Below are 16,850 nucleotides of genomic sequence, written 5' to 3' on the forward strand. Positions count from 1 at the left end.
TGAAGAGCTTTTGTCACCGTAGCTAGTTCTGAGTCTCACACTCACGCCAGAAGGCTGGACTGAGCAATCGCACCTTAATTCAAGGGTACAGAGACCTGAAGTACAAAGAAGGCCCATATTCTCCTCCTTGTGTCAGAGATATTTGAGTAGGCAGCAGAGTAAGCAAGAAGAGAGGTTTTTTCCATATCTTCAATATGCAAATAGATTAGTAAGCTCAGCTCTATTCATTGCTTCCAACATACATGACACAGATGATGCTGTTCCCATTGTCAGACTAAAACTGGGGGCTTGATGACAAGAAATTAACTGAGTTTCCATCTGCATAAAGCTGAGATGATGGTTGGGTAGGGAAAGTCGCCGCGCTGGAATACGCCAGCTCCACTGGCTACATCCACAATTTATTAGCTGTGTTTGGGATCTGAAAAGTCAGTTGGACTCCCAGTTATTCCTGTACGATCGGCTCTTGGTGCTGCTTGGTGTGGCCTCATTTCTATCTGCCCAGGGACTGCCACCTTTCTCCCTAGTATAGGCACAGCTACTGTGGTCTGGGCTAGACCCAGTGAAACCACTGAAGTGAGTATTCAACCAGCACATGACTCAAGAAAAAGTTAAGTGTTGAGATTGATTATATATGTATTTCTTAAGTTCCAGTGATGCAAATAGCATATTAGCACAAGTGGGTCAATTATTTGGCAATCAGCACGTGTGTGCCTGGGAGGGAAACATGTGCATGTGTCTGCTGGTTTTGTGCTGCTGAACACATCACCTGCTTGGAAGAGAATAAACGTGTTTATCCCAGTGCTAAGGAAAGAGAGAAAAAAGAACAAGTCAACCTTCCACAGCTAGCTGATTATGCATTTTCCACATCAAATTGTCAGCATTTATTCAATTACTTCACTCATTACAAGTGTGTTCTTCAACCACTAACCTAAAAACCCTCCCTGCTGCTGTCAGCTCCATTAGAAGTGACACGTTCCTTCCTCAGGTTGAAAAGCGCTTGTGGAAGGCGTCTCCTCCCAGCGTGAGGCTCGGGGCTGCTGAGGAAACACAGCCCCGTGCTGGGAGGGGAGCTCCTGTCCCCATTGCCACCCGCCCCGAGCGAGGCTGGGGGGCAACGCTGGGGCTTCCCATGGGAATCAATCCATGGGTTGAGGGGAGTCCTCCGTGGGGTGGCAGGAGCTGTTTTTAAAGCACGGACGTGCTCTGAGGCAGGGATTAGAGGAATTCGCGGGGCTCTGTCAAGGATACAGAGGAGATCCCCAGAGCCAAAACTGTATACTCTCAAACACTTCCATTTCAATAGTAAGTTAAAAGGAAAGTTCCCCTTCTGAGGGGTTGTTAATTATAGATCCCTCCTTTAAACGCTCCTCCTGTTTTTATCCATACTTACTCCCCCACAGCTAGTAACGATAAGGAAAGCTCTACCTTCCCCAAAATCAAATAAATCTTAAATGCTTCCTGAGCTGATTCACTTGGCTAAGCTCTGATTTGATATATGAAACAAAAGACAAGGCAAAAGACAAGGCAACAGAAAGCAACATATTTTCCCTGTGTCAAGGTGAAGTACTTCCCATCACCCAGCCAAACTCTGCTGGGGTTAATGTGCATCAATAATATTTAAATGATCTAAGTTTCTCAGCAAAGACAGTGATGGGCTTTTTTCTGACTTGTCATGCTTGTTTTCCTTAAAGAGGCAATGACCTACCATAGTTAAGGATTGCAGTTTGGCACGCAGGAGCATTTTGCGAAGCGTTATCTCCCTAACAGAACAGCAGCCTCATGTTTCCCTGCACAACAACCTTTCTTAGCCTAAAACGCTTTGCATCCCATTTCCTTGATCTGGCTAAGTGCTTGCACGCTGAAAATCCCACCCTCCCTCCAGCTGTCCTTCTGGCAGGAAAGAGACAGCATCTTCTCTCTAGAGAGTACAGTCACTGCTCCTTTGGTTATCTAATCAGGGAGGGCAAAATTCACCAAGGGCCCTGTAAAACCCTCTGAGCCGCAGAAAATGCATCCGAGGTCTTGTGCGGGAGGGTGTGAGCCAGGGAGCTGGGGGAAGCCGCCCCTCCCAGAGCAGATGCTCTCTGCCATCTCCCCAGCAGCGTTCACAAAGGAAAAAAATGTAGAGTACTCCAGGGACTGAAGCTTTCAGCTCTTCCCTCTCCTGCTCACTGGGGTATGTGTGTGCCTAAGAGCAGGGGACCGGTAGTGCCTGGTAGCCTGGCCCTGAGGGTAGAGCAGCGGCAAGCGGAGAGGGCAAGAAAATAAATATCCCCCACCCACCCTCCTGGACTGCATGTACCAAAGCTGTCTGTTGCTCAGTTTCTCAGGCTTTGTGTGGGTTTTCCAGCATTTCTCCTAACTACAAAATATTATGTCTCTCTTCCTTTTAAAACTCCGTGATTTTGTCTTTGCATCATGCACAAGGAACTGGGAAGCACAAGCCTTTCATTCTGATCAAGCTGGAAGCTTTCTTCACGTTCAGCTTGCTAAGAACAAAAGAACAGTACAAGGGTGGTGAGATGAGACAAATCCCCCCCGATAAGCACAAGGTTCAAGCAGCCTTCCCCTCCATCATCCCTAAAACAAAAGCACCCCTAGTAATTTCCTTCCCCTTTCTCGCAAACTTCTCCCCGGAGATCCCAGTGGGCTGGAGAAAGTCACTGCTGGAACAAGGGGTCGGGCTGAGCTGCGCTTGTCAAATATTACCCGAGACCCTCCCTTGCAGAGGGGTCTCTCGCCTGCTCCTGGGCTCGGAGCACAATTATGAGCCTTGTGTTTCCACCAAATAAAATGCTTACTCACTTGCAGTAGGCACTTTGACATCCTTGGCCGCACACTGCTAGATAAGGACTATAAAAAGAACGTATTGCTATTATAGGTGATACAGCAATATGTATCCTCAAATGAAAGATCCTTTATAAGCCTGGTTATTATTCTGGCAGTAATCTTGGATCTCTCTCTCCGGACTCAACTCAGCTCAAGTGTTAGCAAGCGCATCGCCACTGCGAAGGGGGACTGCGAGGTGTCACGTTTACCTTCTGTTGTTTCAGTATATCCTCTATCATCCCAACTCAGGAAAACACTTCCCTCTTCTCCTGTGCATGTCAAAAGCACCATTTGCCATTTAGATTTAGGAAGCCAAATATAGCCACAGTATAAACAGGTGCGAGCCCGCATATGTCAATAGAATTACACCTGCTTATAATGGGTTTACATTTGGCCCTTGAGCCCCGGGGATCCCTCTGGGAGCAGAGGCTGTATTAAATATTAAGGGCCTTATTCTCCACCCCTGCCTACGCTGTAGTAATTAAATCTCAGTGCAGACCCATTGATTTTCGACCGCGCTCAGGTAGTGCTCAGCGTGCGGGAGGGGCAGAGCTGTCCCCTCAAGGAAAAGCACGTCCATTTTGCTCCTTGCAGAAATTTCACCCAGAAGGAAACAATATTCAGCATTAAATATTTGCAAAATGGGCTTGGGTAAAAGAATACAAATGGTCTAAAATTAAACATTTGCTGCAACTCTTCCCCATTCCTTCCTGCCTGTGACAGCAGCACTGCCGGCTGCTTTGCAGTCGCTTCCTTCGGGCTCCCGTGTCCATGAGTGCCACGGATGAGCTCTCTCCATCCCAGCATAAGGACCCTCGGAGCCAGACCTGTCTGTTTGCCCCAGGAGCAGCGTGATTTCCCATCCTCCGAGCCTGTTCCTGGATCTCCTGAATCGCGGCGTAACCTTGGACGAGCCGCACAGCTGCTGCCAGCCTCTCCAGGGTATTACGCCGATTAGTTAATTCTGGTGATTTGCCTGGAGCTAGCGCCTTTTACCTGTGTCTATACAAGTATTATTGCTAGCTTCTGATCTTTTGAGCTTGCAGGGCTGAGAAAAACGACTTTGGTGTTTCTTTAAATGCCATGTAGTTTAGAAGTGTGACGACTCATACTGTGCTGTTATTCTTTCCAATTGAAACCTAATGATGCGTGCATATCACTTAACTCTGATGTCAATAATCAGCACACCACTTGGTCTTTGCCGTGGCTATTAGAGGGAATGAAAATGAAATACCAACTCCTTTTTATCCTGTTACTGTACCATAATAACTAATAAAGAAGTAATAAGTGAGACGTGGGGAATTTCCAGGGGAGTCATTACTACAGAGAAGACCTACAGGCACAAAGTGAAATCCAGGAATATTAGCCAGCCGTGAATTCCCAGCCAGGGCTTCTCACTTAAGTAATACTGCTGCCATAAAATCAGTGTTTACAGAAAAAATTACCATGTGGAAAGTATCAGTCTGTGCCCTGACCAGAGGAGTGGAGACTGGGCTAGAATTAAAGACACTCTTGCAGGTAAAGACCACCCTGTGCAGCAGCGTAGCATTTAGGCTGGGCCACAGTCAAGATACACGCCAGCATTTCATAAATCTCGCTTATGCTCCAGTATACGGGAAACGTTTCCCAGAAGAGCTCTAAATCACCTCTGCCCGGTCACAGGATGGATCGTGCGTTTTCCAGGGGCTCTTAGATGGGAGAAGCCACCTAGAGACCTCAGAGCAATGGGCCAAAGGAAATCATGTAACAAAATACTGAGTCGATGGGGTTGCAAACTACACGCAAGTTGGGCAATGCACTTTCTGGCTTAGAAATTATTGAATTCTTGGTTAGGAAGGAACAGTCAGTTTTTGGTGGTCGTGAGCATAGGGGGCAGTGGGTATTCTTTGGTTTTCCTCCCCATAAATGGACTGTCATTTATCCATGTCAAAAACCTGTCGCTGCTTAGGAATGATCCTGTCTCCAGCACCTCCGTGGTGCAGGGAAAACTTTGACCTTTACCTGCCACAGTTTTATCCACCCTCTCCAAAGCTGGAGCCTCCTCTGCCCCTCAGCGTGGACACAGGAGAGTTGACCTAAGCAACACCTATAGCTTCTGCATGCCCCCGCTGGGAGGTGTTCTCACACCTTACAGTCCTGCATGTTAATCCCCTGCCTTACCAAAGAAAAACCTGGTTTGGTTAAACCCCAAAGCACATTCCCACCATTATCAAAGCATTTCCCAGCCATATGATTTCCCCATCTCCGAGTTCCTGCTCTGTTTATCCTATTAATTCCAACCACCCCCTCTTCCCCCAACACACACGCACGCAGCCTCATTTACAGCATCTTCGCCAGCAGAAGCCTCCCCAAAATATTCAGGGCACACCACGGAGAACTTACACGTGCGGGGAAACCCTCGTGACTAGAGCTTTTTTTTTTTTTCCTTGAGCAAACATGATCTCATGATTTTTTATTATTTTTTTTAAGCTCTTAAAGGAAAAAGAAAAAAAAAAAGAAAAAACCACTAAGGAGTGGCACTCCGGCCTGCCGTTATCTAACCGGAGGCAGCGGGCTCTGCCCGGTAGCCGGGACGGCGGGGATGCTGCAGCCGCCCCACCGGGAACCGCCGGGGCTGAAGGCTCCCGGCTCGCAGCCTCCTCTTCCTCGGGTGGTTTTCCTCCCTCCTCCTCCTCCTCCTCCCTCCCCCTCCTCCCCCCCCCCTCCCCGCCCGCATTTCCTCCCTGCACCTTTAAGAAGCACATTGCTCGCCGGTGGGATGGTGTGTGCTAAAGCTGCACAGAGGAAGTTACGCAGCCGGGATCAGGCACGGAGATAAAAGCTCCGATTGTGATTGAAAGTGAGAGCAAAAGGGATTTCAGCCTCGGCATTAACTTGCGAGGGGAGCCAGGGATTGCACAAAGCTTCCCCGGCCATCTGCCCTTGGCTGCCCGCCGGGCTGGGGAGGGAGGGACGGGGTGGGGGGTGGGAGGAGTGGGGGGGGGGTCCCCCCCGGCCCCGAAGTTCACGGCTCCGCCGGGAGCCCCGCGCCGCAGAGCTCCCTCCCGGTAAGGACCTGCAGCGCCGAGCACCGGCCAGCGGCGGCGGGGGGGGGGGGGGGGGTGAAGGGGAGGGGGCGGACGGGGGGAGCGGCGGGCAGCGCGCGGTGCCGGCAACTGCCCTCTGCCCCCATCGCCCCAATACCAGCGTGTGTGTGTGTGTCCGAAGTTGCTCCCTGGCTCCCCCAGGGTGTCTCTCCCCCCCCCCCCCCCCACCCCCCCCCCGGCTCCCCACATCGGGCTGGATTTTATTTTTCCTTTTTGGAGTTTGCCGCGGAGCGCTGGGCAGGCGGGGATGCTCCCCTCCGCTTTGCCCACTTTTAACACAGCCCTTGCAGTCCCTAAAAGTCCTTTAGTGTAAAAGAAACCGGGGGGGCGGAGGGGGGGGGGGGGGAGCGGCATCGGTTCGCCTGGAACCGCAAACGCCTTGAGGAGAGCGCCTGGATGCGAGTGAGATTTGGAGGATTTTCTGCTGGGAGCCCGGCGCTCCTCTGAGCTTTGCGACGTTATTCGGAGGGTTCAGCCTCCTGTCACATCGCAGGCAGAGCGGGTGTTTCCTAACTTCGCTTTTAAGGGTGGAGGGGAAGGGAAAAGAAGAGAAAAACTCGCGCTTGATCAGGGTTGGGGGGGGAAGAGTGGTTGGGGTTTATTTTGAAGGCAGCACTTCTGAAAGAAAATTGAAAACTCCATTGAGTTTACTTTTTGGTCTTAATTCCAGAGCAGCTCGGTTGTTGCTCAGCGTCATCCCTTTATTTCAATAGGGTGTTAATCCAATAATAATAAAAAAGGAACCAGCTAAGTCAAGATACAATCTAATTCTGTGTTTTTAATACTCTGGCTATCAGTCCCCAGCGACTGCTGAGTACTCTTCAAAGAAAACAAAGAGCATTGATTCTATTTGTTCCCGTGAACTGCAGTTTCTTAATAACATCAGGTGAAGATTTATTTTCTAAGAATCAAACCAAATCAAGCAGGGCAAAACCTTTAATTCCGAGAGGCTCTCTCCCCCGTTTGCAGTATGCTGGCTTATTTCAGAGCAACACTCTGCAACTATTTCTGCAAAGGGACTGTACCGGCTGAGTGTTGCACCGCAGACTTCGCAGGGAACCTGCACGCCTGGCTGATTGACTGACAGTAAATAAATTTTCTGGCAAATTTTTATTTCCCTGCAAATCTGACGTTTAGTCAGCATAACAAGACACTAATAGATATTATAGATCCTTTCTGCCTGGGTTTTTCCCTGACAGCCATTCAAGTGCAAAATAGAATTGTTAAGGCTATGAAAATAGATCCATAAACTTAACAGGGCTGGAGTCCTCATTAAAACTACCCTGCTTGTTTTCTGTACAATACTGGAGTCTCACGCTTTCCGCTGTTATTAGGCACTTGACTGTGACAAGTTTGATGTAATAATTAGGAACTGACTTGTTAAAACTGACTTGTTATCACTGAAAAGACAGCTCTGATGTCAGCGGGACTTACAAACACTGTGTCACACCAGTTTATTATTTTTACTACATTTACTCATAATGTGAAAATAGCAGCCAGTCTATTCTTTGGGAGTTTATTCAGGTCCAACGCAGCTATAATAGGCTCTTCTTTGAGAGCTGGCGATGAAGCATGAGAGATAGCTTCTGTTTTCTGAACTCATTCATCTCAATCGGCAATCTTTCAACCAAAAAGGGGGGAAAGGGAGATGGTAGCACAGCGATGTGAAGCCCCCAAACATGGATCAATGCATCTGTTAACCTGGAGTTTTTGAGCTTTGTGAGAAAGCAGATACTAAGCATGCCGTTGAAGCAGACATCCCTATAGTGTGGAAGAAAAAGTTGGGGAATCAAATAGAAAGGGAATTATCCAGAGCTAAATTTCTGTTCTGGATATGTGCCTCCCACCTTCTCGTATGAGATCTCCCTTCTGGATCTAATGCTGACAGAGGGTTTGGCTACTTCTTTTCTTTTTTTCCAGTTCTTTGTCATTTTGTTTTGTAATTACTTAAGATTTTTATAGCTCTACTGGAAAGATGACAAAATTGCAGAAATGTTGTTCTAACCTGAAATGAATACTGGGAAGGTCATTGCTCTTTGTATTAGGTAAACCTTAAATGTTATTAGGACTTTAAATTGTTTTTTATTAAATGTTATTGTTCAGATAAATCATATGTGGGGATGCTGGACAATGTATCTGTCTCCCCAGCTGTCTTATTTATTTTTCTTATCTTTTTAAGACTATCAATTTGTCTGTCTGTCCCTGCTCTGTGTCTGCATATTCTCCGTCTTCTAATGACCTATAGCTGCTTCTTGATATTATTTGAAGACCCATTAGGGCTCTTATTGTCCAGCTGCTGTTACAAACCAGATACCTTAAATGGGGCAGCACTCCTTCCCATCTCACGAATTGCAGAAGAGCCATAAGCATCTTACTATGGATTTCTTTTTATTAAAGTTGTATATCTCCCTTTTACAAAGCCCTGGCTTGTGGCTTGGGAAGCCCAGCTGAGGGCTGTGTCTCCTGGGGGACCCCTTTTCTTACAAGCCTTGTTGCTCCAACTGCACCCCCGCCTTGCTCCCAGCTAATTTGTCTTTCAATTTGTTGCAGGTGCAGCCTGCTAATGAACTCTCCCTTTGTCCTGACCATGAAAGAGAGAGGAGACCTCAGGTAGCAGCATGGCTTGCAGCTGAAGGCTTCGGGAACTTGATGCTCAGTTGCCAAAAGGCAGACTCAGACAGAAATCCTCGCCTGTGAGTGCCTCGCCACCGCTGCAAGACACAGAGGGAGAAGCAGCAAGGCCAGCGCTGCTCCTGTCAACCCCCTGACCACCCAGCATCCTGCTGGGACCACTGCGGATCTTGCCACCCAACGTGTTTATGTTTTGGGAGGAAGGAATTTTAGCTCCAAAGAGTCTCTCTTGTCAGAGTTGTACTGATGACCAGATGCTGTATTTATTTTATGTACTAACGTTCAAAAGCCCCAATAATCATTTAAGGCAGATCACAATTTAAGGCACTTTCCACAACGACGCATTTGCAGCAGACAAGAAAGTTGAGGAAAACCTGATCCAGCACCATCTCACAGCCTCTCCAATTTGCCCTATCAAATTTCATCAGCAACTCAGAACATGATCTTTCTATTGATTGACTGGAGTCACCTCTAGATATTTTCATGCTGATTTGGAAGCTGTTTCAGTACAATAAAGGGGGGGGGGGAAATGAGATTAAGGAAGACTTTTGACCACTGATCAGCAACTCCAGCCAAAACTTTCCCAATCAAGTGATTTGCAAAGTTGGCTTCTGCATCGAGAGAAACTTTCCACATCCAAATACAGCGTGCAGAGTGGGATCATTCCTGTTACCGTCTGGATCTCCTTTGACTGGATCATTTTTAGATGAGGAGTTTCCATGCTGATCCCGAGAGCAACCCCTAGCCCAGTAGCTGCCTTCCTCGGGACTCTCGGCACTGCCCTCGCCCAGGGGTCCCGCACTTGGCCGCAGCTGCCATGCTCTACCTGGTTGCTCTCCTCTTGCACTGTCTCCCCTTGGCCATGGGACAGTATGACATTTGCAAGTCCTGGGTGACCACGGACGATGGCCCGTCATGGGAGTTTTATGCTTGTCAACCGAAGGCCATGCGGATGAAGGATTATGTGACAGTACGGGTGGATCCGGCAGGAATCACTTGTGGGGACCCACCGGAGAGGTTCTGCACCCATGTAAGTGTTTCCCTCCTTATTTGATGTGTTATAACACTCTGCTTGCAGGTGGCCAGAGGCAGTGTCCTGCCGAGATGCCATTATAAGGGACATTTCAGTTCAGGGTGGCAACGGTGGCTGCTGCCTTGAGCTCTCAGTCTCCTGGTCTGCAAAATGGGGAGAAGGTGTCCTGCCCGTCCTGGTGCTGTGCCGACAGCAGCTCAGCCCTAGAGCAGGGAACGTGCCGGCACGCTGAGGGGAGGGTGAGGAGGAGCCAGGGAGGGCTGAGCAACTCCTGGTCTGGGGTGGTAAGGTCTGGGTTTTGGGAAAGCTCTGCCTCCAGCGAGCACACAACCCGAGCTGCTCTGAGCATGTCCCTCTGCTTGCTAAAGTGTGTGGGGTGCGTTCACCAGTCCCATCCCAAAAGGCTGCACCAGCACTGGGGTTTTATCAGAGGTGGGTACAGCGTCTCAGGAGGAGTGAGGGGCAGGGCGGTGGGTGCCAGCATGGCCCCAGCACACCGGCAGCTCAGGCAGTTGGTCTGACAGCCACAAATTTCACAGAAGTCCCTGAAAATGTGGTTCTCCCTCTCTTCTAGCCTCCACATGAGAAAACTCTGTGGACAAACACTTGCCCTTGTAGTTAAAATCTTTAACTTATTTTCTCTTAAATATTAATCATTGCATTTCATTCCATGCACCACAAAGCTCAGCAGGAACATTTGATTTATAATTCACAAGGCTTTACATTGTTAAAAAGAGTTCAGGGGTCAAAGCAAAGAGCAAAACAATATGGCTGTAACGTCCCCTCCCAAATGTCCTCCAGGAGTGGTCCAAGCACGCAGTTTGGGCACAGGGACCAAGCCAGCCCATGCTGACAGGGTTTCCACTAGGCTGAGCACTGGACAAGGAGTGTCTTCTAAAAATATCTATTTTTTCTTCTATTGCTTGTAATGAGAAGGGGAGTTCTCCCTCTAAATCAGAGGAGGGGAGTCCCATTTTCTATCGCCAGCATTATCCAGGCTTGTATACCCCATGCTTCAGTTTGCCACCTAGAAAATGCACGAACACCTAGAAAATACCCTGGTCCCAACCAGCTCAGGGCATCTCTTGAAAATCCAAGAGAAAAATGCTGCTCTACCAAGAGATGCCAATCATTTATGACTGTCAGAACACGCTGCCAGTTCCCTCCAGCTTAAGGGGTCTCATTAGTACCAGGGAAGACATTTTCACTAGTTTCAGCTAAGTAGCAACTTTTCCTTTTAAAAGATCATTTGAAAAGAAAGATTAAGTCAAAGGTTGCAAATAAAACAGTTAACTATTGATGGGTCAGTCTGTATTTTCATTTATCTGACTGCCTGCAGAAGGATTAAAAGATGAGCAGCAGATTGCTTTCCACTACATTCACTGCAGCTATTTACAAACTCTTTCTGTCTAAGGATGCTCCACACTTCAGCTCCACTGACCTCCAAGGAAGCAAAAGACACAAACTGCAATCAGCTCTCTACATCTCTTGATTCAGTCAATACTGAGCTAAAATCTTTCTATTCTGAGCACCAGCAGTATTTCCTTGTAGCGTACGCCTGCCATGTGCTGTAACACTTGCAAACACCGTGTACAGCCGTGAATGGGAGTTACACAAATGCAAAACATGGATTTGCCTTCCTGTCCCTGCCTCACCCCGGGGTGCGTGCCTGGCCCAGCTCTCATCTGCCAAACCAGAAACCAGCACTCATGGCAACGTCCCGGAGCAATTCCCTGGTGAAGAATCAAGCTAAGAATAGGAGTAATATATTGCAAGGGGTTTTTTATGTTTTTGGGATAGGTTTATGAAATGCTGCTGTATTGATGGCCCTTTCTCCCCCATCTTACACCAGTCCTGGAGGATTAAAGCGTTTTAAAAATGAAGCAGATGAAGAGCAGCCCTGCTGAGGTGAGCAAGGAGCCCACCCAGCGCTTAGTGCAGAGAGTAGGAGATGGCTGCAGGAGGGGTACGGGCTCTAGTCCAGCCTAAGGACTTGAGTGATCTGTGCTGGGAGGCCATCAAGGTAGATTTGCACAGCCTCTGTCACAAAGAAGGACACGTGGCCATTTACTGCTGAGCATCCCCTTATGGTCAGTAGAAAGTGGAATCAGCAAGAAATGGCCTTTCCATCCCCAGTCCTGGGTGGTGACTTGACACCTATTGACATGCAGAGAGAGGCAAGCGGAGCCCGCAGAGGATGTGAGCGGAGTTCTGCTACCCCTGCGCAAAGGAAGTGCTGGACAAAAATCAATGTCGCTGCCCACCGATCGTTACAACCTCCAAGCCCTGGCCCTTGCTGCGAGAGGGGAGGGTTAGTGGCTCACATGAATCCTGCGCAGCTCCTTGCCTGCCAGCCTGCTCGGATGCCTTTTGGTGTCCTGTTACCCTTTCTCTTCAAGTTTTAATTATTTTTATGTAACAGGTGGGTTCTCGTAGGAGCCTGGCTTTCCAGCAGAGAAGTTCTTGTGGTGACTATATTGCTTTCTTAGGTGTCTTTCAAAACAGCAGGGTACTGTCCGTGCAGTTAAACTAATGTTACTCAGAATTAAGCGCAGCCTGGCAGGACGCCTGCACTGCTCAGACAACTGAAGTCAAAATTAAAGACACACAAACATCCCTCCATGCTTAAGGCAACCAGACAGGAGGGAGCTGGACGATGTCCCTGTGTGGAGCATCGCTGCGGGCAGGCAGAGGAGGAGAGTCCTGGTGAAAGTCAGGACCCTGTCAGACAGCGAGTGTTTCCTACGAGGCTGTACAGGGAGCGGGGAGGCGTTGCACAGCCCGCAGGATCGCACGCTGCGGTTGTAACAACTTCGAGCAGCACTCACAGAGAGTTCAGCAAAAGGAGGCGTCTGGAAGATTGCAGGAATTATTGAGAGAATTGTCTTTTCTGTTTTATAGCAATTCTAGTCACATCTGTCTGCTCCCTTCTGGCTGGGAAGCATTTAGCTTAAAGTTCGGGGTTTTGCTTTTTCCACAGTTGCTGAACCTTCTCCTATTCATGTCAATGCCTTTCTGGCAGGGTCACCTGGAAAATGAATTGTACTTTCCCTTCTGGCAGGGCAGGGGGAGTGGTGGGAGCAGGAAAACAGATGGATAAGTAAATACAAGCCTGAATCAATCTAAAAGTGTGACTGAAGACTAATAGGGAACAGATCTTTTAACCAAGAATGTTGAGGGAAAGGTGAGACTTCAGAGATCACATCCAGGGCACGGCACGGAGCAGCTAAATGCAGATTTCAAATGAGAGGGATTTGCAGGACAGGCACGGCTGGGGATCAGCAAAGCTGCACGGGCCGCGTGGGGCAGAGGGGAGATGTGGCGTTACTTCACCATCCCACCCTCCTGCGGAGGAGGAGGATGGCACAGTTGGCAGGGTGCTCCCAGGTATTGAGATATTCTGAGGTGCTGAAGCACTTCTTTGATACTGAGCAGGGACCTTTAAGAATTTCACTTTCAAGCATCGGCATTTTGCACACAAGTTAAAAAAATATGCAGGTTTTGTGGACAATTTACACACAGGGTGGGTGACGGGGAGCAAGCAAACACCAAAGCAAACACCCCGGTCCCTGCTTCAAATACATTTGCAGCTCAGGTGGTTTCCAAATTATTCTAGCAAAAGCAAGGAGAGCTGTCCGGAGCAGCCTGCCTGTGAGAGAGCGGCCATCACATAATGATTTTGCTGCTCCTTGACACCCCAGTGAGAGCTTCCCTCACCCAGCCGGCGGCACAGGGAGCCCAGCTTGCTGCCAGGATGGGAGCCCTTTCTTTTTCCCCAGAGGTGTCGAGACAGTATTTCTTGTTTAGACAACGCTCTTTGATGCAGGGCCGAGCTCTTAGCCCGTATTGATGGGTCAGGGGTATTTTTATTTGGCGTCAGCATTGTTTCATCAGCTAATAGAGCTTGTTGATTTTGGCACAGGTACATGAAAGGAAAAGGCTTTATTTATTCATCACACATTCAGCCAAATGTGATGTTTAGTTTAATTCTTAGCTAAACTTTTCTGAATGACATGTGGTTATAAGGCTTGTACTAAAGAACCATTTCTCTTTTTAGACCAGATGCTAAATCTGGAAAAAGCAGACAAGCTTTTGGGCACAGAAACACTTTTCCCTACATGCTTAGCCCATCTCACATACAACCCTACCCAACCATATCTTCATACCCCTGTTTAAATGCAAACAAAGGATTGCAAGTTTGGGGATGGTTACAACTAAAGTCGAAGTTTTTAAAGTAAGAAAGAAAATGGAATTGCTTCAGAAATGCTCTTTGAAAAGCATTTTCAAAGATGCAGCTTGATCTGGTGGTTTAAGGATGGATTCAGCCCTTCTGGTACCCTGAGCAGAGACAAAACCCACAGCCCTTCCCCAGCTCACCCAGCCCAAGGGATGTGTCCGTGCACCTTGTTTCAGACAGGAGAAATGGGGGCAAAGCGTGAGCAGTCCTCAGCCTTGCCACTGCTCCAGGGTTCAAGGGCAACTTTGGGCTGAGCAAAGCCTGTAGACAAGTCAAATGGAAAATCCTTTCCAAGGAAAGTGGATGTTCTCCCTCCTTGTATAAATCAGCACTACCCACTGTTGGTTGCAAACCCATCCTTGACCGTAGCAGAGTCAGAGCTCCCTCTGCCCTTCCTTATGGGACCTATATGGCATTGGGAACAATCATTTTGCCTTTATGCCAAAAGTCAGCAGCACAAGAAATCCACTCTCTGCTGTCAAATTGCCCATGACCTCTCGGTCAGGGTTGTGGGGATGGAAAGCCCCATCTTTCTTTTCACATCTGTAACGGGCTAACAACCCCCTTTCTCCCTTGAACCCTCCAGTACATTAAATTAACACCTGGAAGATACTCCCCTTTCCTTTGGGGAAAGCCTGGAAGAGGCAACTGCCATTTCCATCTGGATGAAAGTTTCCCTAATCCACCCCTTGCACCCGTCGTGGCATTGCTTTCGAGCATGGGAGAAAGGGCCGGGGCCTTTCGGTTTTGTTCCCACCCTTAATCACTCCTCAGCATCAGGGTTGCTGCAGACAACACTATTTGAAGTCAAGATCAGCAGCTCCTTGCCCTTGGGGCCAGACCCTTGGATTGCATGTTATTAGCTGCTCAGCAAATTACATACTACTGCCACAGAGGCTACTCTGGAGTGCGGCAGGATCTCGGTGTTATAAAAGCAGAGGCTTTACAGAAAATGAAAGAATACAATTCAGCTTTAAATTAGAGAGTGCTGAGCAAACGGGATTTCCCCTCACAGTCTGTAGCAATTTCCTTAAATGCCCAGTTCGGGATTCATCTTGTTGTAAAGTGGGATGCTGCTCCCCTAACAAGGATCATTTCCACTTGCTGATGGAAAAGATGCAGCAATAAAAATCAAGCTGTCAAGTAGATTTAATTGGTACAGTGAGCAGAAAGTTTACCCCCACCTTGAATGAGATGGGGAAGAATAAATGCTTTTGAGAAAAGCTTTGCTCTTCAAAGGGAACAGTGTCCAGATGGGAAAAGCTGGAGAGAAGTGACTCTGAAGACTTTCTGGGGAGCGTGGCCAGAGCCAGGAGAGCAGCTCTTACACTCACTCATACACTAACTCCATGTATCACAGGTTTCCATAAGCAACTTTTCAAGACTAAGGGATTCAGGGAAGTCCTTCCTATTTATTAATTTTAAAATCTGTATTGTATTCTATAGCAGAGATACGATTTCCCATTAAAATTTAAAAGGAATTCTCCCTTCAGAAAAGGCTGCTTGAGTGGGAAGGAGTGCTCTCTACACTCGGGTTTCCCTAAGTGAAAGTCCAGTTTTAACCTTAGTTGAGCCCAGTTACAGTTTCAGACCCCAAACAACCTTTTTACCATGAGAATTTTGAGGCGTGGAGCTTAGGCTGACCCAGCCCCACAACCTGCTCGTTGTCCCACACAAGTGACAGCCGCGTCCCCACTGTTACCCTGTGGCAGCACACAGGCTGCGAAGCCATGGTCGGTCGGACCAGTTCACTGATCCATCTGAAAATCACCTCCAAAATGACCCAAACCGCTTTGCTTTCTGCTCCAGGCGCAGCTGCGGGGCTGAGCGCTTGGCTGCAGCGCCGTGTGCAGCAACAGCTGGGTCGTCGGCAGCAGCGACAAGCAGCAAACTGCAGAAGTGGGGTTGCAAAATCACGTACGGCACTGGATGGGCACCTCTCCCCCCCATGGTTACGCTCTGGGGCAGTGCAGTGACGAGCAAACAATCCTGATGTCCTCAACAGGCACCTTCCAAGCGCTGCACCTGGTTCACCCCATGGCTTTGGAGAAACCAAAATGGAAACGTGCCCAAGCAGTGCCGCTCCCCCTGCCCACGGCACAAGCAGCTCAGCAGGGTACAGCGCTTGTGGCCACACAGCGATGGCTGGGGGGTCCCCGAGGTTAATGAATTCCTCCTCTGACCTAGATGGTGAGCTCCATCAAGCGTGAGCAGCAGCAGCTCAGCAATGCTTGGCTAGCAGAGCCCGAATTTCTGACTTGCCAGAGTTGTTATGCACATGGGCTGTTGCTGACCTGCTTAGCAGGAGTTCTCCACCGAGATGGTGTGAGCACCGCTGCTGCTGCTGCTCCCCTCTCGAAGGCATCCATCTCCCTGGGCACCCAGCCTGCAGTGCTGAATGTGCCCCAGGCGTTACTGAGACAGTTCAAGTGCTAGAAAAATACCAGTTTTCCTCCATGAACTGCACAGCACTGCTTGGTGACCATTCAGATGTCCCTGGGGAGAAGCTAATGCCTGCAAAGCCCCAGCTAAGACCCCCTGGCAAACAGCAGTTTGGACTTCCAGCCTTCGCCCCGGGCAGATGTGCCCTCCCCTGCAGTCTCAGACGTGTCCCATGAGGTTCTCACAAGTCCCCCCATCTTTCAGGCAGAGTCACCGGGACCCACAGAGGGGCCACATTGCAGCGTTGACCCCGCACCCCCCCTGCTCCACTGCCCCAGCCTGCGCTTGCTCCAGCATTCGGCACCGGTGCCTCTGCACCGCTGCTCCGTGCTACGAGCAGGCAGGCTTAGGGAGACCTGCAGCTTTTGGCTCCGTGAGGCCTTCTTCATTTGTCAGCTGTCCCCAAGCAGGCTCCAGCCACAAGAGGGGACTGGCCGGGGCTGCTCGTCCAGGAGCGGAGTGGGCGCAGGCACGCAGCAACGCAGAACCACCAGGTTGGGTCTCATCCCAGCTGGCTCCCACCACTCCTGCTTGCTCACATCTGTGCAGAAGCCACTAATGCAGCAGCCTCCCCTCCCTGGAGCAGCTCCAC

At 49.1% G+C, this 16,850-nt stretch overlaps 1 protein-coding gene across 6 annotated transcripts in view; it reads left to right on the forward strand.

Moving 5' to 3' along the window:
- Nucleotides 1-5,795: 5,795 nt before the first annotated feature.
- NTNG2 (netrin G2) overlaps nucleotides 5,796-16,850 on the forward strand; it is a 52,559-nt gene continuing 41,504 nt past the window's right edge. For all 6 annotated transcript variants that reach the window (XR_012631824.1, XM_074891122.1, XM_074891123.1 and 3 more), the window contains exons 1-2: nucleotides 5,796-5,876; nucleotides 8,466-9,576. Coding sequence is in view for 5 of the 6 variants with exons in the window: in XM_074891122.1 (XP_074747223.1) it covers nucleotides 9,364-9,576 (213 nt within the window). In the remaining variant the exon portion in view is untranslated. The remainder of the gene's footprint in view (nucleotides 5,877-8,465; nucleotides 9,577-16,850) is intronic.

Source organism: Strix uralensis, chromosome 21 (assembly GCF_047716275.1).
Source record: "Strix uralensis isolate ZFMK-TIS-50842 chromosome 21, bStrUra1, whole genome shotgun sequence".
NCBI classification, from domain to species: domain Eukaryota; kingdom Metazoa; phylum Chordata; class Aves; order Strigiformes; family Strigidae; genus Strix; species Strix uralensis.